General features: G+C 46.3%; 1 protein-coding gene and 1 long non-coding RNA gene across 3 annotated transcripts in view; both read right to left on the bottom strand.

Annotated features, from left to right (window-relative positions):
• Positions 1-10,824, bottom strand: part of FSTL1 (follistatin like 1) — a 53,956-nt gene extending 43,132 nt beyond the window's left edge. The window contains exons 1-2 of the mRNA XM_032677187.1: positions 10,710-10,824; positions 10,553-10,612 (exon numbers count right to left, since the gene is read on the bottom strand). Coding sequence (XP_032533078.1) covers positions 10,553-10,612; positions 10,710-10,712 — 63 coding nt within the window. The 5' untranslated portion in view covers positions 10,713-10,824. The remainder of the gene's footprint in view (positions 1-10,552; positions 10,613-10,709) is intronic.
• A 1,521-nt stretch (positions 10,825-12,345) lies between these two features.
• The window catches only part of LOC116781539, a 45,272-nt gene continuing 29,880 nt past the window's right edge, over positions 12,346-27,737 (bottom strand). Inside the window, exon 5 of one of the 2 annotated variants that reach the window (XR_004354899.1) lies at positions 12,346-12,985. This is a non-coding gene — a long non-coding RNA (uncharacterized LOC116781539). The remainder of the gene's footprint in view (positions 12,986-27,737) is intronic. The other variant, XR_004354898.1, reaches the window with a different exon arrangement.

The following is a 27,737-nucleotide window of genomic DNA, read 5'->3' as shown; positions in this document are numbered from 1 at the left end:
CAGTGGGGAATAGACATACTGTGTTAACAGCCTCTTCTGTTTAGTGGAGATCAAAACTAGAAAAATGCAAGCCAGAAATGAGGTGTAGCAGCAAGTGGGTAATTAACCACTGCAACAACATATCAAATGCAGTGGTATTTTCCATTTGTGGCAATTACTTAATCAAGACTAGATATTTTTTAAGACACACTTTAGAGTCCAGAGAAAATGGAATTGATAAAAAAAGCCAAATATATGGGCTGTATTATGCAAGAGGGCAGAACCAAAGCACAAAAGCTCCTTCTGGCCTCACCATCTACTAATCCATGGATAAAATGGGCCCTTTTAGCGTCAGTGGAGTTGACAGACAGCCATATTTTTAGTGACAAGATAGGTTGATGTTTACATGAAATAGTAATAATAATATGTTGTGTTACACTCACACCTCTAATCTGAAATTCTCTAAGCTCTTTGCCATCACTGTGTCATCAAGCCTGACAACTCACTGGCTGATAAATTGGCATTATCATCCCCCTTTCATCCAGCTTGTGCTTTTTCAGAGTAGCTAACCATCTGCTTATCATTTACATGGGAAACAGTACACTCAGGCTACCTGTCATCTTGGGTACCTAATTTTAGGCCTCTCGGTGAGAAGACAGTCACGTGGATGCCCTGCAGAAGGTCTCAGGGTAAAAAGCAGCTCAGCAATCAGAACTGCCCAGCAGCTGCCCTATTCCGAATACTCATCCCCAATACATACCTTACAGCACTGAAAAACTCTGTATAACCTCCCTAGAAGAATTCTGCTAACAAAGAACTTTATAAGACCAGAAGTCAGCAATTAACCTGCTAAAAAAAAGAGAGAAAGAATGCTTCCTAGTTATTTTAACAAACATCATCATATATGACAGACACACCAAAAAAAAAAAAGAGTAATTTCCATTAGTTTCCATGACAATCAATGGAAATTGCTAACCCATCTTCTCTGCCTTATCAACCTTTGGAAGACCTGTCAGGGAAAGCAAGGGACTATGCCCTGTGTAAGATTCTCTGCTTAACCAGAACACAGGAAAAACTACATTGCCATAGTGTTAAGCGTTCCCCTTACAGCACAACTCCAAGTGTCTCCGCCAAGATACGGATGGAAAGATGCTTATTGCTTCCCTCCCAGAGCAAACACACTCCATAAAGGCAATCCCCCCTGACATCTCAGCTCTCCCACATTATGCCCTTCCTCTTTCTCTCTCTGGCTCCATCCAAACATTCAATCATCTCCTCCTTCCCATCTGTGGGCTGCTAGCTCACACCTTAAATGTGGCCCATATGAGCCCTTTTTGCATATCTTTACTGCATGGTAGTATCACACAGCAACTCTGGTCTGCATTTTGTCTCCATTTTTCTTACTATTGTTATCATTGTGGATGAGGATAATTACCTTTTGCAATGCCTGATGCACCTTCTACATGACAGCTTTTAAACTTTTCTTAACAGGAACACATTCAGCTTCACAAACTCTTCTGAGAGGCACAGTACATTCATTATCCCTGTTTTACAGATGTGAGCACCGCAGCTTAGAGGAATAAGGTGCCTTGCCCAAAGCCTACATACAAATCATGGCATAATGCTCAGACTGAGAACAAATAGGTCTAGAAAAAGAGTCAGCTTGCATTTTCTTGATGCCTACAGATTCTGAAGGTGTTTGAACCACCACATATTCTCAGGTTGCTATAGTTCCTCCACTCTGCCAAAACCCCACTGCAAATAAATATAAACCAGGAAAATAATCCCCAAAACCCAAGTGGTTGTCTCTGTTTAATGCTGGTTTACTGTTGACCTTGCATTGGCAGCCAGGATGGCCTAACTCACCCCAGCATCTGGACATGTGCTGCTGCACTGCAGAAGAGCTTGGTAGTGATTTGTGAGGAAGCATTAATGCCCAGCTGTTCTCCCATCTCTTTCCGTTTTCATGTGCACAAAGTTAGGAGCGGCCCAGGCACGGCACTGGCACCGTGTGGTTTCAAGCTATTCACATACCACAGCGAGATTCAACACTCACCCAGCAAGATACGAAATCCCCAAATAATCCACAGCAATTGCAATGGATTGTATCCTTCATTCTCCCATCCCAGGTCTGGGCTGCAGGAGTTACTGGCAAGTTACTCCATAGCAGGGCTGAGAACAGTGGCTCTGTGTGATGGGTGTAGGTGCACACAAGGTGTAACAAACCGTGTTCTGTGCCCTGTGATCAGCCACGCTTTGGAGCAGCTTCCTCCACAACACCCTCCGAGGGGACTGCCCACAGCTCTGAGCGCCAAAGAGAGGATAAACCATAAAGTTCAAAGCTGAGCAAGGCTAAATTCTTCTACAAACTGCTTCCCATAGATTCCTGTCTTGAGGCTGACGGCGTTTAGTGGCTGTGAAGGTATGAACTACAATCAATGGGGAACACTCATAAATAGCTTCTATGGTCTGCAGTAAAAGCAGTAACTACTGTACCACTGTTGACTATTTTTACAAAAACTAGAGGAACACAGCATCTTGTAGGAAATTAATATACTTCGCTAAATATGGCTGAATTTGGTTGTTTGGTTTAAAAGTTAATTTGAGAAGGTTCAAAGGTAACAACAGAGAATAAGATCACATACATCTCTATTTCCTTTCCTGCTTTGTCAGGAGGGAGCAAGCTACAAGGGAAAAAAAAAAAGGTGGGCTAAGCACGGAGTGGAGTTGAGGAGCCTCATAAACTGGCTACATGTACAAGGTGGAGAGAACTGCATGGGGGAGGTACTGCTTATCATTAAACACGGGAGCGTAATTAGGACCACTGGGAGAGAATAAAAAGATTCATGGTCTATGTACTCATAGAAGAGGACCATGAAGATAAACTTACTAACTTTGAGATACTCCAGAGCATGCTATCATTTTTCACAGAACAGGAAGGAGGCATCACTTATCAGGGATGTGTAAAACTGGATTTGACAAGACACTAATGGCTATGGCTTGTACAAGCAGCTACTAATCCCATGGCATGCAGCGATACCTTGTAGAAGACACAGTCTGTTTTCCTGAACAAGAATAAAAAAGTACTCCCTTCTTAAGCCACTCCTTATCCTTACACATCATCGTCTACCAGTGGGTCCAAGCCCCAGTTGTGGGGATGCGAGAAAAGGAACTTTGTGAGAAATGGAGCTTCTATTGCAACCTGACTTCTCTGTCATCCATCCACAGGGCAACTGGAGAAGGGGAGCACCGCCTGAAGAAGATTAGGCTGACACTACTCATGTGGCATTCATTGTCTTAGGGCTGGAACACCCCAGAGCTTGCATTATGTGCAGCAAACACGCTGTCCTCAGACAGGAATACCGCAGCTTCTCTGCCAAGTTGAAGATGATGCCTTCGACATGAATGCTTGGTCCTGTGCCACCTTAATCTTCCAGAGCCCTGGGTTTGAATGCATGAGCTGCAGACCAGAGCTGGGTCACAACCTTTATGGTTATCCCTGAGGAATTTTACTCACCCAGACAACTAAATGATCCAGACATTGCAAAAATTCCCCAGTGAAATCGCTTCCTCCTACATATAGGAAATGAGACAACAATTCCAATCCCTCATACTTAAGCTTCCTCAAACATAAACATGAAAAAGCAGCCAAAATGCAGGAGGGAAAAGAAAGTCCCAGAGCAGCAAGAAGTACATATGCAAAGAGTTACGTCATGCAGAAGGAAAGCTCTTGGCTTTGGGCTACAATTACCAGCGCTCAAATGGCAGGGCTGCTCTACCACAGAGGGCACCTCCCCCGGAACAGTCCTCCAGATCAATTCACTCTCAGGAAAATGGCAACAGGCTCTGCTGTCAAAACCATCCCTGGATAACATGGTGCTGGAGGCCGACTTGGCAATTGCCCATCCTGGTGGATGGACAGAAATTCCTCATTCTGCCTCTCTGACACTCAAGCCCCAAAATATCTTACCCTGGCAGCAGCATGAAAAGGGAAGAGCAGTCAAGGACAGCATTTCTGATGGCAGGAGGTGTACCCAACCCACGGGCTCCTGCTTAAGTCAAGGTTCACCAGTACATCTCTCCATCATAGCAGGTAACTTTGTCAGCCCATGCCTGTCACCCCATTTTTGCTTCCCTCTTATTCAAGATTTCAACATCGTCTTCTCCCCTGCCCTGACTTGGAAGACTTAAGACCATTTCAGGCTTGAGTCATACTCCTGCCACAGTACCTTGCAGCAAGTTGTTCCATGACCTCCCTAAGTCTCCTTATAGAGATATAGAAACAATGAAGTTGTTTCTGTCTATAAACAATCTTTGAAGCTATCACTATTCCTTAAAAACTTCCATTAAGGGAGAAAAGCTGACTAACCATTGGAAGTTTCACCAGCATTCATATTCCCAAGATCTTAGGACCCTAAGAAAGGAGCAGGGATGGGATCAGAAGGGACATATACTGGCTAGGGAAAACCATCAGTGGGTGCCAAATAGCTGTCCAACCGGTCCTTCTATGCTTGGAGCATAAGGTGTGCAAACCCCCTCCTCCTACCAATGAAACCCAGCTGCTTTGTCTTGGTGTTTTTATCTGTTTCTCTCCATTGTTCCTTCAAGCTGGTTTGTTGCTCTTTGCATTGCAAAAGGGAAGGGAAGGATAAAGGAGAAGGAACAATCAGAAAGTCTGGGTACTACAGGGTCCATTACACAGTGTTACAGTATTTTGGGAAAGTGGTTAGAGGTCCATCTCTGGAACAGCAGTCAACAGGATACAGCCAAGGGAAATGCTGCACAGCCAGCCATCCTGCAATGCCCACACAGAGATGAATGTGTTCTAACAGCTATTCCCTCTCAACCTCCTGATTTTCCTAGTGCATTGGGCATTGCACTCAGAAGCACAGAAGAACTGGTACCTTCTCCTCAGTGAGGCAAAACCCAGATTCCAGTCTTCAAGCAGTGTTTAATTTCTTCTCCCAAAATATATGCTTAGCTGTCAAACAGTAGAAATGTGGGATCCACCTAGATCTGAAGCTAATGAGATATCAAACCTCTCCCCAATCATCCACCCCAAATCCCTTGTTCTTTTCAAATGTGTTGGTCCAAGATATGGACCTCCTGATGCACTCCAAACAAGGTGGCAGATGTCAAGAAATTTCACATTTGTACACTGGAGCATGAGCTTGCTTTTCTTCATCTCTCACAGGCAGCTTACACCTAAACCACTGCCCCAAGCAACCAGAGGGCCCATGTCAAAACTAAGAGGTACATACAATACAATAAGTGAGAAAACTAAGGCACAGAGCAGGTAGGAATATTTCACAGCAACTTATATGATCTTCATGTCTAGGTAGCTAGTTTGCAAGGCAGAGAAGGGGTAGTCACTCATAAATACTGGCTGGTGTCTCCTTCGCAGATCAGAAATGAAGCACACTTGAAAACAAGTAGCAAGAAAATGCCACACAGCCACTGCTTGTGCTACGGTTTTCTGTGCTTTAACAGAGCATCAAAGCCTCCAGATCTGCTTATCTGCATGTTTATTTACTGCCTAGGAAGTGCCATCAGAAGCCAACGGTGAGAGCAAACATACCCCTGCTCTAACCAGCTCACATTTAACTCTGTACACTAGTTGTGGCAAAATCTACAACCTGTGGTAAAGTCAAGATGTATACAACCCCTTGTCCACCACCCAGACGCACTCTGGAAGGAAGTACGCTTCACAGCACAACAGCAGTCTGCTCTTTTCATTTGCTGAACTCAGAGACAACACTGTGAGAGATAAATCTCTCTAAGGAATTGCTGGTTATTCACAGATTAGCATTGCTACCATAGCAGAGCAGAAGTCGATCTCCCTGCAAAGATAGATGCAACCCAGCTAAACAAGGCATTCCTGGGAAACAATCTCATCTAGGTCACAGGATATGTGGCAGAAACACAGCCTGGTTAATGGGAGTCTCATAGTCCGGGAAGACACATCTGGCTGAGACTTGTGACAAACTCTCTTCTGTACAAAGAGAAACATTCCCCAGCTCATGTAACATCACACAAGAAAGATCAAAGGTGCCCCGGCGCCTCCTGATGGGTAAGCAGCTGTACCAATAACAGCAGCTGGAAAATACAACAGGAGACTCAGCCAGTCCCTTCCTCCTGTGCTGGGAGCAGAGTCGCCTCCTCGGCAGCCCCCAGCAGCAGCCCCCGTTAATTACCGGCAAGGAATTTGCACTCTGGCAGATAAAGTCACTCACTCAGCCACTGGGGCGTTTGCACAGAGCAGCTCGGGTCTGACAGCAGCTCCATCTGAGAAGCACCATCAGGGTGCCACGCACACGTATGTGCTGCACAGCACTGCTCCTTCTTCAGAGCCTGTGCCACACGTGCTGCTGCTCAGAGGTTATGGTCCCTTCAGAACAGGCAGGGAGGTTGTTTAAACACTCATACACAGGGCATTCGGCCAGTGACTTCAGCACAGCATGAGGTGCCTCAGACAGAACGACTTGGTTCGTCTCCCAGACTCTGATCCCTGGAACCATCTGCAGCACAGCAGCTGCCTGACGGCACAGCACACACCTTAAAAAATAGGCTTTGTGCAGATGAGCCTTTGCTGTGCTCCCAGGGTAGAATCACTTCATCCCTGCCTCCCCATTTAAAATATGCTTATCACCTTGAGGCACAACTCCAGCAACACCTGTTCTGGCACTCAAGGGAAGGATTTCAAGAAGGAAGACACCTATCACTCCAAAACCAGTGGAAGGAGAAAAAACAGATGCAACTTTTCCTTCCACTGAAGATGTGCTTGCTAGACTAGACTTGAGAAGTTAGTTTTATTATAATAATGTGTTATTGTTGGGTTTTATTGCACAAAGCCAGTGCATAATAAAACCAGCCTGAGTTACCCACATGATTGGCACTCCACTGTCTTTGCCAAATTATCAGTGAAAGGAGGACTGAACTATCCACAAAGTCTCTATCACTTAATTTCAAGGGCAAATGAATACTTCTTAAAGTGATGGCTTCAGGGCCAAATACAGCTATGCAATTACATCAGGATCTCAACTTTAATTTATCCAGTTTCATTTCCTAAGACATCAGTTTTTAGATTTTCTCCATTACAAAAACGTGAGAAAAGTTTAACCAAAGCAATCTGATGATACTGGCCAGACTGTGTGAACAGCCCCATAGGAGGAAGTACATCAGGTCCTGGTCCAGTGAAGACCAACTGAATTCCCAGCTCCAGCTCCATCTTCCCTGGTGCACACGAACACTCTACTGGCAAAGTGGCACAGGTCTTGGAAAGCATCAAGTGTTGCCCTTCTTACACGAAAAGCAGTCAAGTCAGATCAAGAGGAAGCACTTAGCTTAGTTAAGCAAACAGAAATCCTTGCCTTTTCTCTCCTGTATAACATCCCATTTTCACATGGAAAAATTACACTGAGGGAAATGGAGGTGAGGTGAAAAAAAATCATCCCAAGGTTACAACACTATAAAACACCATGCTATTTGAAAAGGTTATGAATCTGTCTCTATATGCTCATCATCACTGTGTTACTTGGAGGTTACAGCCCCTCAGATCTGTCAGTAGATCTCTTCACAAGAGGAGACTCACTAGCCCTCCTTCTCTAACGTTTTTTTTGGCCAAAATGAGACAAGCTGGATTAAACTGTTTACATAACTCTTTCCAAAGTTTGGCTCATTTGGACAGAAAAGGGTTAAGGATAATTCAGGAGAACAGCTACAGGTCCAAGAGATTCATCTGAATGGTCAGAAAACTGGCAAGGAGCAGAGGGCAGGCCAGGTCACTGACCTCTTGGCAAGGCTGGATTCAAGAAAAGACTTCTATCCACAGCCCAGCATACTCACGGTGGCATAAACCTCTTTGCTAACATCCAAAATTCATGGTGAAAAGAACTTTCTTGACGAATCAGGTTTAAGCCAAAATGAAAAAAAGAAAATCCCTTGCTCTTATTTTTAAACAAGTATCCCGGTGGGACATAGAACAACGCTGGTATAGGTACAGTGCTACCACTGACACAGTCAAACAGCAACTAGACTCCTCTCCAGCGTTAACTAGGTAACTTACTCCAGCAGGATGTGAACAACTGATTGACTTTTAATACATTCAACAGACATTTCAAGCCTCTCCCTTTTCCTCTGTCGTGATGGATGCTTCCCAAAAATCACTCCATCTGCTTCGAGAGCCCCAGCTGAGAACATGAGCAACTTCGCGTCTGTAGTATCCCTGTTAATACGAGTGAACGGCCGCCTCATTTAGCCTGACCCAGGAAGAGAGAGATAAAAAGGGCTGTCTGAAGCTGGTGGCTGGCTTCCATCCGAGGAATACAGTTCACCGTCTATTGCTCTTGTGACTATTACTGAACCAGGCCAAGAAAAGCTCCCAAGTTTTGGCACGTCTCAGATTTTCCAGTCTGCACAAAGTCATGCCAGGAACATTTACTGAAGCAATTTCTTTCTTTCTTTCAAGACTCTAATTATGCACCTAACAATGTTGTAGAAATAAGTGTTGTACAAAAAAACCCAGTACAGCTCAGATACAGTTTTGCCGACAAAAGGATTAGAAGCTTAAGGCTCAGTGTTAATATTCTGAATGTACTGAAAGGCACAAAATGCAAGCTGCAGCAGAAACAGAAGGAATATAGAGGTTATCGCTTCCAAAATCTGGAAAGGGAAAACCACACAGGAAAATGCCACACTAATCTTTCTGAATGGCAGTGGTGCAGCAGAGTGGTAACAAGAAACATTCAGAAGTGGGCAACCCTCAAAGCTGTCTCTGAATTCTAAGCAGCTCACCTTCAAGGACAGCCCACTCCCTAGAAAATGAGAAGGTCTAGATATCCCAGAGGGCAAGATGCTACCTGAGAGTGAACCGATATTCACCACTTGGCAGCTACCAGCAAGAAGGAGTCAAAGTGAACCCCAAAACAAAAGTTGCCTGAAGTGTCAGTTTTCCTTGAAATCAGAGCCAGACCTCAGTCATCACTCCCAAGTTTTGCTGAACTTACACTGGAATCAACCCAAAATGTTCACTGGTTTGCTGCCTGGACCATTACCTCTGAAGTCAGTCAAATAATTCATTTATTCACTCAAGCATGAACTAGCCTTTAAAACCAGATTTTGAACAAGATGGCTGTACATTTTTCTTACTCTCAGTTTGCAGGTGAGGCACAGAAACATGACAGTACTTACATCTGGGAAGTTATCCAGGTACTCCAAATTAAAGTACATTAGGCAAAAAGCAGGACTTAGCACTTTGGCCATTAACATAATGTTAGTGACACCAGTGAAATCACAAATCCAGGGCCAAACACATCTTGGCTATGTTTCTTCAGGTTACTGATCCCAGAAGGCTTTACTCAGACCAATGCCATTGCTATGTAACTGTTATTATCATTCATCTTATTGATGCACTGCTCTGTGCTTCCTTCCTACAGAGGTTTTGCTGTATATTGACCAGAACCAGTTAAGGTTTATTTGGGGTTCCTAAAAAAATAAATAAACACAATTTGGCTTTTTCAGGACAGTGTAGGAGAGGATGAATGGAAATGCTCACTACATAAGTATGTCACGCCTTGGGAAGAAAGTATATTACGAAATTATCATGTACAGGCAGATGTGAAATGCTAGTCCATACTAAAGCTCATTTTCACTCCCCTTGGTTTTCACGACAGCTGTGACTAGAGCTGGACAGTGCTGGATCACAACCACCCTGTATCACCTCTGCTCCTCACCTGGCGGTTGCAGGGAGTTCACTGAAGAGCTTTGCTTATGGAGACAGAGCAACAGCGATGGGCTCCATCCTAAACCCCACTCTTTGTCATAACCCGGGAAGCACAGTCCACGGGTGGGAGGCAGAAAAAGAGGGAATCAGACGTGTTATGCATTTTTATTTTTTTTTTTGCATAGAGCCAAACTGCGATGCTCTAGGGTGGGTCTTGCCATCTGGGAGAAATATGTAGGGAGAAAAAATGCAGGCAGGGAGGATGAGCCGCCCCCCGAGCAGGACGGCTTCCCTCCGAAGGCAGGCTCGGCCTCCCTCCCCAGCCCAGCTTGAGTTCATTTTCCTCAAATCACTTCCACATTTCCCCTGCCGTAATTATCAAATATTTTGTTTATGACTTCACTTTTTAGGGAGGCCGCCGCAACCGGGAACGCAGGCACCGTTTGTTTTCTGTCAACAGGGCTGGGGGGGTTGCAGCTGGGGGCTTTCAAAGGTTTTCAATGCCATTGCAGCGAAAAAAAGGAAGAAAAGAAGAGCGAGAGAAAGAGCACGCGGGAGAGAGGGAGGGTGGGATAGCGGGAGGGAGAGATGGAGGGAGGGAGGAGGGGAAGGGGGATGCCCCGGGGAGCCCGGCCCAGCGGCGGGCTGTGGGGGTCCAGCCCCGGTGGGGACGAAGCCCCCTCACCCGCACCGAGGTGTCCGGCGGCCCCGCAACTTCCTTGCCCGCCCTGGCTGCCACTTTCCCCGCTCCCGGCCGCTCCCTCCCTCGCCGCGCTCCCGGTGCCGCGGAGCCCCCACTGCCCCCAGCACGTCCCGCCCCGTCCCGTCCCGCCGCCGGGGCCCCGCGCTTACCTCGGCTCGCAGGCGGGCGGCGGCCAGCAGGGCGCAGAGCAGCGGGAGAGTTTTCCAGATCTGCAAGAGAGGGAGCGGGGGGCGGTGAGCGCGGGCCGGGCCGGGGACGGCGGGGCCGCCGCGGCCGCCGAACTTCCCGCCGGGAGAGCCGCCTCACCATGCTGCGGGCGGCGGGCGGCACCGGCGGGGCACGAGGAGTTGCGGAGGGCGCCTTCCCCGGCTCCGGCTCGCTCGGGAAGGGAAGGGGAGGGCTCCCCCTCGCCCCGACCCGCCAGCCCGCGGCTCCACCCCCGGCCCGGCCCGACCCCCGCCCCGGGGCCGACTCCTCCCCGGCCCCCGCCCGCCGCCCGCCGCCCCTCGGCGGTGCCCCTGTCCCTGCTGCCGCCGGCCCCTCGCCGCCCCTCGTCGACCTTTGAAAGCAGCCAAGAGCAGTGGGGAGTCCAGGGGACGGGGCTGCCGCCCCATACCGCTCGGCTTCACACGCCGGCCGGGTAGGACATGGGTCTGGGGGCGCTCCCCGAGCCTTGCGCTGTTGTGGGTTCGGGGGGAGTTGGAACAGCGGAGCTGCCCGCCAGCCCGGCCAGGAACACCCCTGCGAGGGGTCGCAGCCGCCCCCCACATTGTCACAACAATGGGAAAACTGAGGTGCGAGGAGGCTGCTCCGCTCATCCACTCAACCCACTGTCCCCACATGCTCCAGCTTTCAGGCCACGCTGAAGTCCCGGCCACAGCTACAGGTGCCATCCGTGTTGGGATATGGGGAGATTTAAAAGTAAGGGTTTAGACCCGTGTGTGTTAGGATCCAAATGGCGTTGGCTGAGCAAAATGGTCTGTTATGCCTGGCACAGAAATCCTACCTGAAATGCCTGGCAGTGCTCATTTGTGTATAAATACCTATGATCCTCTTGTTTAATCTCTTCATCTCTGAATTTCAGTAGTCTCCGGTAGCTAGAAGGAAGGATCTGACAATGCAAAGAGACCGATCGCCCCAGGCTCATACAGAAATCTCTGTCACGGCAAGCAACACTATGATGCCAGTTGTCAAGGGCTTTTCCTCGAGTTTTGAGGTTTGTTATAACCAAAAATGACACTGCTGGCTTTGAAATACCATCTCACTGTGACCAAGCATGCCCATAAGCCATCTATCTTCTTGCCCTGCTTTATTCTGTGCCTTCAATGCAGACAGGCGCCAAGGGAGATGCTGGCATGTGCCCTCATTCACCAAGACCAAAGATTATTCCAGCATCCTACTGGAAGGAGAAAACTCTGGGAAGAGTTATCCTAGATCAGCCGACATCTGGTCTGTTCATGGCAGCTGTGCTATTTTTCTGTGCTTCCTCAGGCTCTGCTTCCTCACTCAGTTTTGTTTTTAGGACTACTGTTACTGATTTTGCATCCTTCCCGGCAAGTTCTGATTCTGTCTGTGAGTGGTATTAGCCTACAAAGCTGTCATGAAGAGAAGTCTAATTATTTCACTGATGATGCTGAGCGATGTGGGTTTCATTGTTTGTTTGTTTGTTTTAAACTCACCTTTCAGGATGTACCTCTTTGTTTTGGAGTCATTGATTGCCTTGCTTCCTGACACAGCGCAGGCATAGTCATGGCTGAAATCAGTTGGCCTCTAGTTTGGCAGAAGCATCATAGGACTGGGCTCACCCTGAGTCACTCTGATGTGAGTGCCACAATAAGAAAAAAACAAATGGCAAATGATAAATACATTTTAAAAGATTCATCAGTTTCTGGCCCCTTGATGCTCAGCTCTGCAGAAGTTGTGCTAAATGAGGAGGGGACGGTCTCTATTTCTAGAGAGTAAAAGTACCACTCTCTGGAACAGAGCACTAGCGGGGGTCTCCTATGCCTGCATTCCCTCCCTGATACCATGGGCAGTCACCTCATGTAAGTGTGATTAGCCACTGTGCTGGATGGATTACGTAGGTCACCATGAGCATGGGGTTTTCTTCTGTGTACTCAAAAGGACTGAATATGAAACAGAAGGTAAAGGATTAACTCTCCCATTCTGTGTTGACATTCAGGTACATGAAAATGTGTTTCTTCAAGTTAGTTTCTATCATCTGGAAATGGGTAGAAGTGAAAACCAAAAAGCATCTCTCACACAAGCATCAGAGAGGGTGAGCACGGGACAGACGCCCACGAGGGGAGAGAGGCATTTGTAGAGCTACTCCTTTAAATCAGGTGAAACTTTTTTGTGCAGATGAGGCCTGACTATCTCTGATAGACTGAGGAGGGGGGGAAGGGGGAAGAACAACCCTTAGCCCTTTGCTGGAAAGATGATGACAGTGATGGAGCTGGAGTTGTTTGTGGGAGTGTGGATGTCTGCCATGTCAGGAAACTTACGAGTTAGGGAAAAGGTGTGTTATCTCTTCCATCACAGACAGCACAAAACAATCGCAGCACAGACACTGGAGCTTTAAGCTGTGTACAAAGGCACACATTTTATGACAAAATACATGATATCTGACAAATTGTTCACTTATTATTCTAAACCTTCACCATTTAAAACCGTAAACTGCAAAGAAACAGTTTGTACTATCTGAGTGCATGAGAAATAAATCTGATGGGAATCTTTGCTCTTCAATGATGGACACAAAACAGGGAACTTGAATCACAAGCACCAGAATAAGGGGAAAGCAAATGCATTTACAGTTGTGGTTTCAAGCTGTGGCCATAATGAATAAGGTAATTCATCATTGCTGGCTATACAACCAAAGTAGTATCATAAAACTGCTTTCAGCTAAAAGCTTTGTTATAAGGGTGAACGATGCTTGCCTGAAATTTTCAAGCTTGCAATGCTCTGGTGGGCCAAAGAAATTGGGAATCATTGCTCTACAGAAAAGATGTTATTCTATTACATACATCAGTATTTTATTTCTGCTGACACTTACTTTTCAGTCACTGGTATTTCTAAAACAAACATTTTGTTATACATATGGGATTGCAAATTTTGAGATACATGCCCAAGTGGCTGCGCAACTGAAATTCAGTAACAAACTGAGAAGCAGAGCGAACGAAGCCTGGACTCACGCAAGTGTACATCTCATGGGTGGATACATTCTCTTGTGTTTAATAAAAGGCAGGCTCCAACTGAGGCTTTCTCCATTCTTGGGGCATTGCCAAGATCACTCCCCTGGATCTCTGGTGTCTCATGAGGGTTACTCTGAAGCCACAGCCTCTCCCTTATGACAGCACATGCACACATATACACCCAAAGTGATATTGTAAACCTCGTTTCCCTGGGAAATGAGGCTAAACACATGCCAATAAATTACTTCTTAAGCCCTCACCCAGCCCTTGTGGCTATACCATGATATCACTCTCTCCACATTACCTCACCCCCATCCAACATGAAACATCCTTCATGTCTCCTCCTTTCCCCCTCCACATGAAACATCTACCCTAGGGTATGGGGTTGTGCTTGCAGTGCTGTGCTGAAGTCAGTGATCACCACGCCCGCACTGCATTTTAGGTGACAATTCAAGAAACCAAGTTGTTTGGCAAATGGCCTGCATGACAGGGTAATAACCTGTCCCACTGAAGGTTAAGAAATTTGTAGCATTATTTGGTGGAATTAAGAAGCAGGGCATTATTTTGGAGTAGCAAATGTGTAAGATTGTAGCTGAGAAGGCTCAGCTCATGTGGCACCAGAGACATCCATGTTGTCTTGAGCTACATGAGCAGTGGCACCTCATGGACCAGAGTGCCAGTGCCTAAAGAAGGGCCAAAGGACACCCGGGCTTTCACAGCAGAAACAGACCAAGAGTGCAAGATGTGAGGGGAAAGCCCAGGGCAGGGTTACACCCTCAAAGGTGTGAGCATCAAACCCTACTGAACTCTAGGGTGACGGCAAGGCTGTTGTGAGCCAGCCAGTCCCCAGGGCTGTCACACAAGGATCACCTGCAGCATTTGTATTAATCACGATTCCGTAAAGCTCCATTTCAGAATTGATGTAATAAAGTGCCATACCTTCCCCTTTCTTCCTCTAGCAGATGTCTTTATTTTGCAGGTTGTACTGGAGACATTGCTGACCAAAGGGCACACAAGTCTGGCACTAGCAGGCTATGTGGCTTGTATAAAATGCATTCTTTAATGGCTAATGTGTTTGATGGGATATTCCATTAGCTAGAGCACGAAAATGCCTATATACCTTTGACAACTTGGCCCTTAAACTTCACCCTTGATATCCCTGATTCAAGGTGAAGTTTTCTAGCCTAAGACAAGCTCCCAAGGTATCATTTCCTCACAGTCTCTATGCAGCCTCAGCACCTAGGTGCAATCACCCAGCTAAGCTGTGCCCATTAGGAGTGGGCACAGAACTGCACTCCTGCCCAGCCATTGTAACCGTATTCACTTTGCATTTGTCACAGCCTGGCCAAGGCTAACTTGGTGTTCACAGTGCCTCATAGGCTCAAACTACACTCAGATCCAAGTCATGGTGTAAGATCTGCCCCAAAACCTCAGTGTGGAAACAGTCACTCTCTCCTGAACATGCTTCTGTCTCAACATGTTCCTCATGCCAGTTCACTCCAGGTGCTGCCAGACCGTGATGGAGCATAGGTAAGTGAAATACTCCTGGTTTTGACTCTGCTATTGCACATGCCCTTTCTAAAGAGGCTGAGGGCACAAGGCTTATTTACATGGAGAAGAGACCCTGTTTGGAATGGAAGGATAGATTGAGGTCTCTTCCAACCTGAATTATCCAATGAACTTGTTGAGTCCTATAAGTTTGATGAAGTCTTCAAACTAAAAGCACTCTTACAAACCTGAGATTAGCTCAGTGGTCTGAGCATGGTGATAACACCAAGGCTGTGGGTTTGATCCCTGATCCATTCACTTAAGAGTTGGACTTGATGATCTTTGTGGGTCCCTTTCAACTCAGAACATTCTGTGATTTCTGTGGAAAGAAGTCCTACCTATTCAGAAGCAGATTGGTACCATGCCCTGAAAGTGCCTCATAGGATGCCACTAGTCCACGGCCAAACAGCTCAGAGCTGACAAGTCCATTAGCTGTGCTCTGTCAGAACTACTGTGATTTCTTATGCACAACAAATATGGCTCACACATCTGGAGGAATAGCTGTCATGAAGGAAACAGGGTTTCCAGGCAGTCCCATGGCCCCTACTGGCACCTACAAGGCTGCCCTCCAGCCTCATGTGGAATATGAAGTATCCCAGCTGCCAGATATGTGCCCCTACCATTGTGTAGATACTGACTGGTAATTGATAATGCAACAGGCAACTGCAGGATCCTGGCAAAATTAGTCTTGGACTGGTATCAAGGTAAGGTGAGTTGCCCATCTTACAGACAGATGGATGGGCCTGTCCAATAAGATGTATTTCCTCGTGTGTAATGTTACAACACAAACCAGCATTCAGGTGTGTATTGTCATGGAGATAACGCTGCAAGGCACAGTCTCATCTTGCCTCCACACCTGCTGATGTCACAGGTCCTTCACAGCATATACTGTTAAATATGGCAATATTCTCTGCAAGGAAATAATCACCACTGCTTTACACCTCCTTCCCCATTTTCTTCCTCATTTTCCAGACATATTTACTGAGGAGTTGCTAAGGTCACTTCTGGTAGAGCATAGAGTCAAACCCAGGACTCCTCTGTGGGCAGATAAAATTTCAGCTGCTTTGGCCTTCTGCATCATGGAGCTACAAAGATGTACGTGGCCCTGCCATACTCCGTACAGTAACCCAGGCACCCCATCCCCAACAGGCTACTGCTGCAGAGCGAGCGGTTATCTCCCTCAGCATATCCTGATTCACACAATTAAGAGCACTTTCTCCATTAGCTGAAACAGTAGGGGGTTTGTGCTCGTGAATGTAGCAGGAAATCAACCCAGGTTGTCTTGAGCTCAGACACAAGCCATTATAATCTATCAATTATATTACGACAAAACACAAGTGCTCCACATGCCACTCACTTGTCTCACCTCTCAGTTGCTGCTGTCATGCAGGGGCAAGCTTGACATTTGAATGAAATATCCAGAAAAAATTCCTGGAGGTGTGCTAACACCTGACATCCTGCTGTAAAGAAGCAAGGTGCTCTCTCTTCAGCAGCCAAAGATCATCACTTGTGGTCTGGCTGTGGGACTCACAGATCTTGACTACCAAGTCAGTGCACCAAGTGCCAGAAGAGCCAGTGAGCATTTCAATGGGGTGTGCTGGTTTAGCCCCCGGCCACGCTCTCTCAGACATGCCCTTCTCTCCTCCCTACAGTATTTGAACACCTCTCAAGCACTGCTTGCAGCCAAAGCTGAATCCAGTGCTGGGTAGAGGAGGTGCCATGGAAGAGCCCCTGGAGAAGGATGCTTCAGAGCATGGTGCAAAAGTGTCTGCTGGTGGGAGGCAGATTGGTGGGAAGAATCAGATTTTTCAAACTAAGGAAACTGGTGAGAAAGGTCTCTCAGATTTCCCACAGCTGAGGCAACAAGGCTGAGTTGTACCTGTATTAATATGAACAGCGCAGGAGATGCTGGGGTTTGTGGAGCCAGCCCTATTTTGGGAAGGGAGGGCAAGGACACAGAGCTAATGAGCCTGCTGAGGTGTGGGGGGATTCTGTGTAGAGGCTTTTGTGTGCCTTAACACCATGCAATCCATCTGTGAGAGGTGGGAGCTCAGAGACAGCTGAGGTGACCCTCTGCAGAGCAGCTCTGTCTGGGGATGTCTCCTAACATGCATAATTTGTCCTCAGCTTTTTGACTGTAGAAACTGAGTACACCTCAGGATGCCACCAATCCATTCAAACAATTGTCACAGCATATCCTGGCTCTTAACACTGCTATGGGAGCGTCAGAGAATATCTAAAACTCATGTCCCATAGGTACCTGCCTCTTACCCTTACATTAAACATATACAAAACCCTCCCATGGACTGTGCCAGCCACTTGTATGCTTCAGAGCACACGAGTTCCTGAGTTCTCCTATCCACACTGAATAATTTTGCTAGCCATTTCTCATCCTCCTAAGGCTGAGCAATCCGCTAGCATAGAACATGCTCGCACACACTTAGCTATTTGTCCCAGCCCTTGGCAGAGCCTGGGATACTTGCTAGAAGGCGTTCGGGAATTTTGCTGCCCAAAATGTGTTTGAATTATGTGAGTCGCTCCTGGGTCAGTGGGGGCTGGGTGTGGAACAGCAGCTCTGTGAGTCACCAGGGGCCTGTGAGACCAGAAGGAAATGTTGGCACAGCCTTATTTAGCTGCAGACCGTTACGGTGCTCTGTACACAGATTCGGGATGTCTGTTCTGGTGGTGTATACGAGAAAGCTTGGGAGTTTGGACAGCTGACCTAGAACATAAACACGAGTTCAGCGACTCCTATAAAATGAGAAACTATGCTGTTAAGCAAGAAAATGTGCAACGTGTTAGTAAACACAGCTCACCCTAGAGACTAGCTGTTGTCATTGCTTAGAAATGTTATGAAATCATATATTCCCCTCCCAGCCTTGGGCTAAACACTGGAAACCAAGGGGTTTTTAGTTTCCCTCCTTACAAAGGTACAATGCTAGTCTTCAACCAGAGCTTTCATTCCCTAGGAGAAGCTAAGAACCCTTGGCCCCACCACAGAGACTGGCAAGCACAGTTGCTGAGCACCTGAAAATATGGCTGTTGCATTAGGCAGTAAGTATGGAGAGAGTGTCTGACCTTAGACATTCATATTTGAACATACTGGCCTTTAATTGTTGCAGTCAAGCTGCCCCTGTGGGTCAGGATTTATGCCAGACCTTTTACATGTAAGAAGACTAATAGCTGTAAACAAACCCAATGTAAAGGAAAAGGTCACTGCTTTCAACCTGTGTGAGAGAAAGCTTTTGGATTGGAAATGTTATTGATAGGAAACAAAGTGGATAAGAAGCTGTGATTGCAAAGCAAATGAGTTGTCCCAGGAGAATGGAAAGTGGGAGAGCTGGGTGGCCAAGCTCTGATGATATACGCACTACTCTGGGCCAGTGCAGTGCTGCAGAGACCATTGAATTCTGTTAGATAGCAAGGCAAAGGAGGTGAGAGATGCCTTTCTGGCAGAACAATCGACTGGAAGAGATGAGCAAAGCAAGCCATGAGCAAAAAGAAAGGGTGAAAGCACAGGGCTTGGAAAGGAGACAGGCAGGTTCAGCTGAATGGCACAGATTTGGAGAGGTCTGCCTGGCTCTGAAAGGGTGAGGGAAGGGATAAATTCACAGTGGAAGTGTGGCATCTTCTCAAATCTCACCTGTACAACCAATACTCACAAGTTCATTAACACTAGCAGACTCCCACCTGTAGAAACGGAGTGTGTTCACTGGATCTGAACTTTTGACTCTGTTTAAATCTCTGTGTCCGTGACTTCCCACAGTAAGAGTTGAACTGATCACTGAACCCAGATCTCCAGTATCTCCAGTATCTTTTACAAGCTTGCCTTTATCTTCATTTAGCAAGTGTAAGGTCATCTGCTCCAGACAAAACATCTGGCTTGGCAGTTTTGGTTCCCCTGGGTACCCATCCCACTTCGGGGGGAGAAGCTCAACAGGCAGGTGTCACAGGCAGGTCTGGATAGAGCCATGCTTTGTAACTCTGTGCCAATGCAAATCTGTACATCGTGTACACAACATCTCTCCAGAAGCTCTGGGGCAGGGCTTTTAGAGGCCTCTCCCACCATCCCACTCTCCAGGAAATGCAAACCTGGGAATGGCATGGCTCTGAGTTTGTGTGGAGCCTGGAAATGACAAATTAACATCAGCTGTGAATTTACATACTTTTCGCAGCCATTTATGGCCTTGTCTGAGATTAAATAAAAGCCATGGTCCCTGGAAAATTTGGGCCTGTCTGTCAGTGAGACATTCCAGAGAAAACATCACGTGTTCACTTCATGAAGTGAAATAAGATCTTTGTTCTGCATGCTTTCCCCTCCCCCCTCCCCTTTTTCTGAATGAGGCAGTTTTGTCCAGGGATTACAAGCCAATGTTCCAATCCTCACAGACGTTTTCCATTATCAGAGCTGCCTCTTGTCCTCCAAATCATTTTCCACAGGACTCCTGTAACTTGGGTTGGGAAACGAAGCCAGGAGCTCAGAAGAAAGGACACTATTCCAGGCTGCTGACAAGACTGAAAAATGCTGCAGGGTGTTGCTGGGACCACCCAGCCTGAAGCATCCTCAGCAGGGGAGCAGCTGAAAAAGATGCTAGTGGTGGGAGGAGGCTCAGTGTACTGTACAGCCATTTAAACAGCTTGGTAAATTAACTTTGATGAGGTATAATGACATTGTGTGGAACTGACTATAGAGACTGGTGGTAGACAACTGTGATTGATGATTAACTCCACAGCGTACAGCACAAAGGGCCTTTGTGATGAACCCTTGAGACTTACTCATATTTTCTGAGACCCCTCTGTCTGGGGGTCAAATTGCCCCTGCTGTAGAAAACTACCAAACAGGGTTGGAAGAAGGGAGGGAAAATTCAAGGGAGGCTTTCTATTTGGATTCTTCTTTCCCCTCCTTAAAGCATCATCCTTTGCTGGGGGGAACCTCATGTGTGGAGCTGGACCACCTACTTACTGCAGAGACTCGAGCAGCTCCCTTTCTGCAAACAGAAACCAGCTACTGGAATGGCATTAGGCTCTGCTCTACAGACTCCCTGTTCCATTGAGCTCAGCTGCAGAGGAGGTCCTCAAGCTAGGAGGGCACATTTGAAGAACCCACAAAGTCCCTTTCTGCATCCTCACATAATTTTGCCATTCTGGTCCTCGGGAGTCCTTTGCTAAAGCTTCTCTGAGCATTGAGATCTCATCTGCCTTGAGAAGGAAAATCTCCAATATCATATTTCAAGTCTGCAAGAAAGTTAAGAAGCTACTCGAAGAGAACCACCCAGAAATTAGGTTTCCTACGTGTCCCTGTCCATCCAACTCACCTCTAAAAACAGAAATAAAGCTACAGAAGACATGCAAAAAAGGAGTGCTCACAACCACATCTTACACAGATTTGCAAGGACTCCTCTGCCAGCACCCTAATCAGAAAGGAGTGGGGTTCTGCGGCTTCATGAGAAAGGGCTGCCCCAGGACAAGAGGGGTCTGAGCAGACCTATTCTATTCCCAATTGCTATACTCTGCATTTTAGCAGGATGTTCTGGGAAGCAAAAAACACAGGCAGGCCTGGTTTCCAGGATCAGAGTTCATGACCCCTACTTTCTGGACCAGACCTTGTTTCAACTGGCTTGATGAATTCGACTTATTCTCACTTTTAAGCCTCAAGATTTCAACAAAAGGGTTGGAAAAATTCCTTATCTCTTCCCCCCCCCCCCCCATTCTAAGCCTACCAGCATATCTCATCAACTCCATAAAAATGCTCCAAGCACCTGGTTGGATGGTGAAAGATGGAGAGAAACTGTTCTTTGGCAGCTGTTTGCAGAGTTGAACTGACTATCAAAGTGAATATGATGTGATCTGAGCACTTCCGCCACGCTGGACATCCGTGAGGATTTGGGCTGTCCTGCAGAATCCTGGAAATGCCAGTCTGGAAGGGATGTTGGTGGCTGTGTAGTTCAGCCTCCTACCTGAAGCAGGGCTATTGCCAACACGCCTTTGGTTGGCCATGCCTCTGTCTAACCAAATCTCGAAGACCTCTGCAGATGGAGACTCCACCACCTCCCTGGACACCTGTTCCAGTGCTGCACCACTGTCACAGCAAATCCTTTAGTGTTCATCTACCACCTCTAAACTTACTCTCACCCCTTCTTATGTCCCCAGACGTGAGGTTCCTCAACATCTGTATGAGTCTCCATATGTGGGAGATCAGTGATCTGCAATGGAGCTGTTGATTGCTCTGAGAAATCTCCTGGAGCGGGACAGATCTTGGCCATAGATGACTTGAGTCACTGATGAAGTCACTCTGGCACCATACTCTACTTGACAGCAGGAATTAGTTTGATATATGCTATGGCTCCAGATTAGGAATTATGATCATTATATAATTTTGTATTCAGGCATTAATAGTGTAAGGTTGCTACAAACCTAAAAGTAATGTGAAATGCTGACTGAAAATGCATAACTACCTACATTAATTCTTGTCTACAAATTCTTTCACTTGCATTTCCTTCAATAATAGTGTGTAAATAGGCATTCAGCTGCACAGAGACATCTGCTCCTACTCTCCTTCTCTGAGCAGGCAACAGTAGGAAAACCTGGCAAATTTAGCTAAGACTAATGATGTGCTACACCTAGCTGATTCTGTCTCCCCTTTGGGGATCATATCTTCTTCATTCTTTTCTTCTTTCATGTAATACTGCAACTGTAAGGTAAACAAAGTTAAAAACAACTTGGTTACATTGTTCGGTCACAGCAAAGATCAGACATTTCCCCCAAAGCAATGGTGTTTTTTTCTTGTCTACTAAGAAATGCTGCAGCTCCCTCAGCCGAGGTGGTAGAGGGGCTGGGGGGTCACAGATGATTTTGTTTCTGGGCAGAGATTCAGCTTGTGTAATTCTCAGAAACTCCAGACTACGTGGATATCAAGACAGCAGAGGGCACACTGCAATCGCTACAGGTACATGTGGCTCAGGAGTAGCCCCTGGTTAGATCACACGGTAAGCACACACAGATATCTCCTGATGTATCTGTTCAGGGAAGAAGAAGAGCATGCCACTCAGAGGAGACAGATGTGAGCCCAGAAAAAGGGGAGGGAAGAGAAAGGGAAGTGGGGAGCAGTGGTGTCCAAGCTGAGGTGACAGCACACAGGCTGGCACAAGCCATGTATATGGAGCTCCTGAGGAGCAACTGATGTGAAGGGGTCACTTGTGGTTTCACTGCAATGCAAGGGACAATATGAAATAACTTTCCATGTCCTGATGGTTCAAAGCATTTTAACTTGGCAAGACTCTCATCTGTCCCGTCTTCCAAAACAATAAAGTAAAAAAACACAAACAACAAAACCCCCTCAAAATCAATAGCAACAAAACAAACCCCCACACTGTGATATCAGATGGATCACCACCCAGAACAATAGTGGGGCTGGAGTAATTGCCAAGAGGGAGCCTCTGTAAATGAATCATCAGGAGGAGGGGGTGCTGCCTCTGTGCTGACAGCAGGTCCCACTGAGCTCGATGGGCAGCAGAGGGGTGGATGCTCACTCTTGGTGACCATGTGACTCAGCCCTAGCTTCCCAGTCTGATTCCTTCATTCCTGCCTTGCTCCAGTCCTTCCTGTACCCAGAGCTGCTTTCTCCTTCCAGTTCTCTTTGCTCTCCAGTCATTGCCCCCCCTCCTTGGAATTGCTCCCTGCATGCTTTCTCTACTCACCCCCCAAAGTACCTGTATACCTTCAGCTTTGAGGCTCCTTCCTCTTCTCACTACCATTCCCCCAAACATCCATCTCCTGATCCAAGGCTCCCTTCCTCCAGCTCCTTGTCCAGTCACCTATCCTTCCCCGTCTCTCCTCAGGTTGTCCACAGTCCCTCCACCTCAGCTGCTTCTGGCTGTGTCTCCTCACTCTCAGTCTGATCTCCCTCAGTACTCCAGATCCTACTGTTCCTGTCCTACACATCCCTGGTCACCCTTTGCTACCCAAAGTCACTGTCTTCTCCCTGTTTCAGACACAGGAGGCTGTCCCAGTATAACCCTTTTTATTCCCATCTGGTCCTCACCATTCTGCTCAGCATTGCAGGTAAATGTCTTTCCTTCCTCAAGCTGCTTGGGCAACTGGCAAAGGCAACAGGATAGCACAGAAATAACAGACTCCCTGCCTCCACCTGGGAATCAAATGGGCAAACTCATCCACCCTTCAAATAACCGCATGCTGCTGCCCTCACCCAAACCTGCGAAGATCAAAGACGGTACCCCTAGACCCATCCGGTGAGTGGGAAGTGTCAGGGCCATCACAGTGGCCTTCAGCTCGTGTGATGACATGGAGATATGGACATGGTGTTACTCCTCAGACACAGCTCCATTTTACCTTCTCATGGTGGATTACATTTCAAACAAAAGTACTGCTCTGTAGTGGAAATGCCTCATTTTAGTGCTTGTATATGGAAAGACACTAAAACAAAGCCCTCTTAAGATGGCCAGATTTGTGTCCTTGGGAAAAGCAATAGATGATCTGTGGAGAAATGTGCATCCTTGGGTCGTTTCCTGATGGGAGAAGGGAAAGAACATGAAATCTGGTGGCTGCAGTCTTGCATTCCTAATGATGGTACTTAACTTCAACTGACCTTCCTGATGGACAGATAAGGTTGCACCAAAGCTTTCCATCATTTCGCAGTCCTGTAAAGCGCAGAAAACACAAGCTAAATCCATTTGTTTCTGTTTCCATGCTGCTGGTAAGGCTGATTGCAGTAAAATAAAGGCAGAAGGAAGTAGGCTGAAGCTGGGAGGGCTGAGTACAGCAGGAGAAAGAAAAGAGTTGTGCCTAAAGAGTTTGGCCAAGGCTGGGACAAGGGAAAGGAAGAGAAAGAGGGTACAGACATTTTTTTGGAACATACTGGACTCCATCTGAAAAAATACCTGCTACTTCACCACCATAACAGCCTTTTGGAGCATTTTCTGCAAAAGAAAAAACATTCCAACAAGCACATTCTTTTCTTTCCTTAGAAATCTGACCACTGGTAGAGCCAACAAGACAACCCCTCTCTTACAGTGCATTACAAAACCTTGTCCTGGCTGCCAAACATTCACCATTCATTTTTACTGAAATTTTCCATTCTTGCTCTCTGTTTCAGACATGTATTTCCTTTTAAGTTCTTACAGAAATAGCATCCTTGTGTTCTGAAAGGGGTCTTGGGAAAAGAATAGTTTTAACAGTGCAGATTTGTTTTTTCAACCATTCCAAAAAGAAGTAGAAATTCAAGAAGCTGAAGCAAGAACTTTACATGAGAGAGAGGACCCATTCCCTTCATTTTTTTTCCTTTCAGATCCTCAGCTGACCTTATCAGACCCCTCAGGAAACTGTTTGAATTTATCAGCACAAACACCAGTCTTTCTGGACTACAGCAACTGGTTCCTGTGGCCAACTGTTAGAAATAACTAGTGGACCCTGGCTGAAAAGTGGATCCTGATTCCTTTGATTTTACAGAGGAGTTCACACTCCTAAAACTTGGCACCCTGGTACATTCCTTAAGCTAAAATGAAAAAGCTCTTCCCTTACCCTTTCATGACTTTCCTTTTTCTAGCAATACTTGCAGTGTTGTAGCAAGTCTATGAAATGTGGCAGGGTACATAAGTCAGAGAAAGACAACTTTTTTAATATGGTCTCATGAAAATCTGCTCAGATTTTGGGTTGAAGTACAAAATGTCACAAATTTCCATTTCCCATCTGTGACTGGCATAGCACAGCTTGTGGTTCTGGCCACTTGCCACAATTCCCTGACAGTTTTACTGCTATGTGTAAGTTCTGGCCCTGTGTCTCGCTCTACCACTTTCCAGAGAGCTTTGGTCCAGCTGATCTATTGCCAGCTGAGAAGATGTGGCCAAATATGACACAGGTAACCTCTTTGATGACTGCTGTCTAGGCGCATACATGTTTCTCCCTCACCAAATTAAGTGTTGGATTATTGGAATACTGGGCCATGGCATCCTTGTAGCCAACACAGGGTGGTATTGACTGGATAAGTGGACTACAAAGTGAGTAAAAAACAGGCTGGACAGGTGAACTCGAAGGGTAGAGGTCAACAGTCCAAAGTCTAATTGGAAGCCACTTTATGAGTAACATTTCTCAAGGGGTCAATGCAGGGACAAATGCCATTTAACATCCTCTTCTATGGGAGGAAAAGGAGGAAGAGAGCACCTTGAAGAGTTCACAGTTGATATGAACCCAGAGTAGTGCTGAGTGTGCTGGAGGGCAATGCTGTCATTCAGAAGGATCTAAATAAGCTGGAGAAGAGGGCTGGCAGAAGCCTCACAAAGTTTGACAATGAAAAGGGCAAAGTTTTGCACTTCTTCCCAGCATAGGCTGGCTGCTGACTGTCCAGAAAACACCTTTGCAGAAAAAGGCGTTAGGATCCCAGAAAACTACTACTTGAAATCAGAAGTGCACTCAGCAGCCATATATGCCAAGTGCATACTAGACTGCACAAGCAAGAGAGCAAATCAAGGGGAGGGATTATTTCCCTTTATTCAATGCTCACAAGGCTGCATCTGGAACATGAATGATATTGATATGCTGAGTGGGGTCCACCAAGAAAATCAGGAATCTGGAGTACTTAATGCATAAGGAGAGGCTGAGGAACCTAGGTTTGTTCCTACTGGAGAAACAAAGGTTGTGGGGGACTTACTTTATGCCTTTGACTAAAGGGAGAGTTATGGGAGAGTCATACTCTTCACAGAGGTCTAAGCTGAAAGGATGAGTGGCAATGGACGTAGATCACAGCAAAGGAAATGCCATGGTTTATGATCTGTAGTAAGTGCATATTCCCAGACTCATTCCCCTTGTATGACACCAATTCTGGGGATGTGGACCCTCTTTCCCACGAACTCTGTCCTCTAAAACCAATACTTGAGACATTTGAGCCCTCCCAGTTAAGTAACCCCACTGTCTGGGAGCTTAGCCTGTAAATATCTTTTGGGTAAACCCTCCAAAGACAGCGCAGCAAGACTGAAAACAGAACAAGTTTCACAGAAGAATTTTGCAATCTCACTAAACAGCTTCCATTCCTCAATACCCTAAAATGTTCAAATTACAGACCTTTGAAAATAATAGAAGCTCCATGAGATGCCGGTATTTTTGGAGAGTCTGGCACTTTTGCATGAGCCAGGACTGACTTGTATTTTGCAAATGCATATTGGTTGTGATATTGGTTGGCCCACTTTTCAAATAAACTCTCTTTTCTCCTCCTTGCACGCTCTGGTTGGAGAACAAGGATGTACAGTCCTGCTGGGGATCTCCCTTCCCTTGCAAAACTGCTGCATTTCTGTTACGATGGATCAAAAATTAGGTGACAACTTGGGCCAATGCAACACAGATTTTGATGTTCAAAGGGAAGATAAAACCATTACCCCCTTATTTTGACACTTCTTGCAGACGACGAGCCATTCAGTACTTGTTTGTTCCCTCCTGGAAGTGTGGGAAATTTGGAGGCTTCATGCTGGGCTTTCAGAGAAACAGATGAGTTGGCAAAGTTTTCTTTTGTCTTTTACTTTTTGGTTCTATCTCGGTCACATTTTACATTTTCTGGTCTGAAACCACAAGTTTCTTCTTTGAGATAATACAATCATTTAGGTTGGAAAAGATACTTAAGATCATTGAGTCCAACTGCAAACTTAGCCAAGTCCCACTAAACCATGTCCCTAAATTGCAGTAGTCAGTCTCTGACACTTCTGATATCATATCAAATGCCCAAAATCTTGCACTGCCTTAGCTGCTGTTGCCCTCAGCAAATAGTGATCAGCACTGAATTAAGTCAACATTTCAAGCCCTGGTTCCACCCCATGGCTCAGTTCATCTTCACACACACCTGTATGCAAACAAGAGGAAACAGGATCCCAGAATTGCTTGCTCAGTCTCTCTTAAAAGTCACCTCCCCATCTTTACATCCCATCTACAAATGGGAAAAAGCTCACAGTATGACATACGTTGCCATTTGACTCAAATAAGGGGCAGCTGGAAAAAGTAGTGGACAGATGAGGAAGAGCTTGCCATTGCATTTGAATTCTGCTGTGTCATTTCGGAGCACAGCCCCTGTGGTGTAAATGGCCTCTCTGCTGGTGACAATGTTTCTAAGGTCAGCTCAGAAACTGTAGATGATAATTAACAGCACAACGCTGTGCACGTCTCCACCGATAGCTGGCTCCCAGCTCCTCACAGTCTGCCCCCACGCTCCCGACACATTAATCACACAGACAGCAGTTGGCACCCCAAGAATTTCTCCCGGACCCTCTTACCCCACTTTATCAAGAACTGAAGGCATCATTGTATACTGAGTGTATGTCACCTTTGTGGGATTTGACACAGTGACGTAAATTTGATAAGTAATGATGTAGCTAAACAAAAGCTACCTTGTGACAATAATTCATGATAAGTAGGTTGTGGTATCTCTCCTAATTGTCAGTTTCTGAATCACAAACTGTGATTCATCTCTGGTAGTGCTGTTTCTGTTTGAGCCGCAATGTCTGATATTTCCTTCTACCCATGCTTTTGCACTGTGTCAAAAACTTATGTTTTCTTTTACTTTCTTTTTCTAAAGTACTATAGCAAAATGCCCTTTGCC

The sequence above is a fragment of the Chiroxiphia lanceolata genome, chromosome 2 (assembly GCF_009829145.1).
Source record: "Chiroxiphia lanceolata isolate bChiLan1 chromosome 2, bChiLan1.pri, whole genome shotgun sequence".
In the NCBI taxonomy this organism is placed as follows: domain Eukaryota; kingdom Metazoa; phylum Chordata; class Aves; order Passeriformes; family Pipridae; genus Chiroxiphia; species Chiroxiphia lanceolata.
The sequence above is the reverse complement of the archived record's forward strand: the minus strand, read 5'-3'. Positions and strand labels throughout refer to the sequence as shown.